The 3,696-nt window shown below is 37.6% G+C and overlaps 1 protein-coding gene across 1 annotated transcript; it reads left to right on the forward strand.

Moving 5' to 3' along the window:
- Positions 1 to 276: 276 nt before the first annotated feature.
- LOC140810052 (NADH dehydrogenase [ubiquinone] 1 alpha subcomplex subunit 6) lies at positions 277 to 3,426 on the forward strand. Its single transcript, XM_073167860.1, has 2 exons — positions 277 to 520; positions 3,071 to 3,426. The coding sequence occupies exons 1-2, from the start codon at positions 308 to 310 to the stop codon at positions 3,251 to 3,253; spliced, it is 396 nt and encodes a 131-aa protein (XP_073023961.1). The 5' UTR covers positions 277 to 307; the 3' UTR covers positions 3,254 to 3,426.
- Positions 3,427 to 3,696: the final 270 nt, after the last annotated feature.

Below are 3,696 nucleotides of genomic sequence, written 5' to 3' on the forward strand. Positions count from 1 at the left end.
ATGTGTGTAATACAAACCCGTCGCTATTATACGGCGATGGGTTTCATTCAACCGTTGCTATAAGCGACGGTGTACTAAAAACCGCTGCAGAAATAAATCGGCGAGCTTTTAGCGACGGTTATACATAACCCGTCGCCAATCTCGATCGGCGACAGTTTCTCAAATAATAGTCGCCATTAGCGACGGTAATTGTTATTCCGTCGCTATGCGCGACGGTGCATTCAGAGACCGTCGTTACGGTTCTATATTTACCGAGGACAGAACATTTTCTTAAGCGATTTTCGCCTATTTCTCGGAGTGGAAATTTATGGTGTCATCGGTGAAGTTCGTGCGCGTGCCGCCGAACTCGGCGAGCTTGGCTGAGGCCCGACAGCGGGTGTTCGAGTTTTTCAAGACAGCGTGCCGATCGATCCCTTCCATAATGGAAATATACAATCTTGATGACGTTGCTTCCCCCTCCCAGCTCCGTTCCAGCGTCGCATCCCAGATCCGGAAAAACGCTCATATCACCAATCCTAAGGTCCGCTTCCTCCGTTTCTCTTATATGTAGATTCTATGTAGAAATTGAAGCGTTATGGTTATGATTATGATCTGAATGTTAAGATTTGTGAATCAATTTTACTCCATTCTATTAATCCCGCTGGTGACTGGAGACAATGCTTGTGAGTCAGTATGCTCTTAGCTTGTACCTCAGCTTAAGTAATTGAAACCAAAAGCGTTCTTGTTTATGTTCCTGCTTTTGTTTTATACAAATAAAATTTGATATACATGGTGAAGATTTGTATGAGTACCAATAGAGAATGGTTCCAGTTTTTGTCTCTGGCGTACAGGCTAAAAGTAGGAATGTGGATTTATAACAAAGTTTTGAGAAACCTTATCTAGAGTACTAAAATTGAAGTCATATTATAGAAAATTATTCAAGAAGCGATTATAGTTTTTTGGAGATTTGTCTATGACAACTGCACAAAACTATTCATTCAATTGGACAAAATGAAAGTAAAAAACTTTTTTGTTTTGATGAATTCTCGAGGCTAGGAATGAGCACTCTTATCGATGTATTTTCAGGCTAACAACTAAGCGAAATGCAATCATGCTTAACAAAAGATTCAGGTCAAAATCGTGCTTGATTTAGATGTTTAATATTTTTTTTAGACTGTTGAATTACCGAGAATCTGTTACGGTAAATACAACACATTTTCACCGTGCTGCAATTTCCTGGCTACCCTATTTGTATGTTGCAAGTTTCATGAATATGGACGAGCAGTTTGGACATAAAGAGCAACAGACTAGAACCAATCAATTTGTGGCTGTCTTTGTACTGTGAAGCGGCAAACATTTGAAAAGGGCACTTGACAAGAATTATAAATGAATGTAATCGGATTGTTGGTAGGGTAAGACCGAGCAAGTTCAGCTGCTTCCATTTTCTTATTGATTGCACACCGTCTTTATTTTAGACAAATCCTCGTGTCACAACTGGTCTAAAGCAATAAGAGACTGTGATTCCTTTCTCTTCGGAAAGGACTTAGCATCCACAACTTTGCCGGGTGTTTCCTAACCAACCAAACAGGGGGGGGGGGGGGGGGGCTTGAAGAGAATCCTTATGCAGGAACTTACTATTTGTTACCAAATTCCTGAAAGACAAAATATAGCTAGTTAATTCACTTTATTCCAGATCATGACACGCTTTCAATTCATATGCTATTATACATTAATCGATGTTGCATAGGTAGATTAAAACTTGAAAGGTCAGTCTGTCACTGTGCATGCTTGGAAACCATAATCTATGAACTTGAACTTTTTGTGTCGTGGCATGGATTTATGCGAATCCCCACCAGTTTATAAAAAAACCGAAAGTGTGATATCTGAAAGAGTAATAGGACTAGACTTTTCAAAGAAAGCCATTACACAAATTTAGTGTATGTGTTTAAATCAATGTTGTAAATGGCAAGAGGCGATGGCGAGGCGGTCAGTGACCGCCTCAGCCGCTGAGCCGCCTATGTTGAATTTACTTTAGCATTTTTTTATAAGTAATTATATATGATCATTCGATGTAATTACAAATAATCATCATTTTTTATATAATACATGTAATTAAATCATGTTTATGTATAAAATAGCTTCATACAATATAATACAATTTAGAAAAATGCAAATAAATATATAAATGCAAACTTACAAGTTAATTAAGGTGGTGGCTGATGATGGCGGAGGTTGGAGGCAGTGGAGGTCGATGGTGGAGGACACTTGAAACCAAAAGTAAATACAAAAGAGAATGAGAGGCATTTTTATTATATTTAGGGTTTTTAAAATTGATCAACTTCGATTGGTTTTTAAAATTATTTAACGTTGACTATGATTTTAAAATCATTGACCGACTCGGCCGCCTCCACTGCCTCCGTTGCCTGCTTGCCTGTCTCGCCCGCTAGATAGTCTCAAACCGTCTATAGAGACAAAGGCGGGGAGGTCGAGGGCCGCCTACCGCCTAGGCGGTCGCTTGGATTACCATTTAGAACACTGGTTTAAATACGAACACCCGATCCTAGCTAATTTACATAAGGCATTTGATGTGATTGCCAGTCATCTGTCGTGTCACTATATGGTACCATCTGCTCTCAAAACCTAAATTTGTTAATATATCAGAATAAAATATGCGTATATGGAATTAGGTTTCCTACTAAAGTTTGAAGGCATTGTATTCTCTTGTGCTCATTGGAAAATGCACCCATTGAGATTTCAAATACCAGTTCGAGGCCTTACTTTGAAAACAAATGCCATAAGTGTAACAAATCAGTTATTAGAATTTGATTAATTCCAAATCATTACTGGATTTTATTAATTACTATGTTTATAGAAGAAAAATAATATAGAAATCCCAACATCATACTCTACAACTTTTTTGGTATTTGGTTGTGTTTTAATTTATAAGCATACCTGGATGGTTGACATCTATTTTGACATAAGAATACTTTGGGATCATCACAGACGATTTTTATGGTTCAAAGTATTTGCAATAAAATAAATATTCTATTCTCCACTTTCCATTTTCTCATTACTCTAAGTGAATCTACAGGTCATTGATATGCTGTTGTTCAAGGGAACAGAAGAATTGAATAACGTTGTGGAGCACTCAAAGCAGCGACACCACATTCTCGGCCAGTATGTTATAGGTCGTCGTGGTTTAACCCATGATATAGAAATCAAGGATGGAACGTCTGATTTCCTGAAAAATTTCTACAAAGGCAATTACTTCTGAACCTTTTTTCTTTATGCATCTACCTTTTGATTGAAGGTGTAATAAGGAGAAATATGTTTGCATATTGTTGTTCCTACTGTTGGATAAGTGTTCTATTCATTTTCCTAAGTTGCATGGGATTTGTGATAGAAAGAAGTTGTCCAAGTTCAACTTAACAAAATTACAAATGGTTTCGGTTATGAGTTGATTTATGGTTTGCATTCCCGCATGTCGCTGCACACTCTCGTTCGCTCACACGCACGAATATACATGTCCCAAGGGGAAGCTTGGATAATTATAAGTTTTATGAGGTTTGGTTAACTAACATTTACACACATGGTCAGGGATATAAGCATTGACAGGGATAGAAGCATTGAAGGGATATAAGCATTGACAGGGATAGAAGCATTGACTGAAACCTGTGAAACGATTTTAAATTTTTAAATAGACATCAATTTAATTAA

The sequence above is a fragment of the Primulina eburnea genome, chromosome 13 (assembly GCF_022965805.1).
Source record: "Primulina eburnea isolate SZY01 chromosome 13, ASM2296580v1, whole genome shotgun sequence".
Lineage (NCBI taxonomy): Eukaryota > Viridiplantae > Streptophyta > Magnoliopsida > Lamiales > Gesneriaceae > Primulina > Primulina eburnea.

Excerpts from the sequence above, each read along its gene's own strand:
- LOC140810052 (XM_073167860.1), top strand. The coding sequence starts at position 308 with ATGGTGTCATCGGTGAAGTTCGTGCGCGTGCCGCCGAACTCGGCGAGC. Across the intron at positions 521-3,070 it reads CTCATATCACCAATCCTAAG|GTCATTGATATGCTGTTGTT; the intron begins GTCCGCTTCCTC and ends GTGAATCTACAG.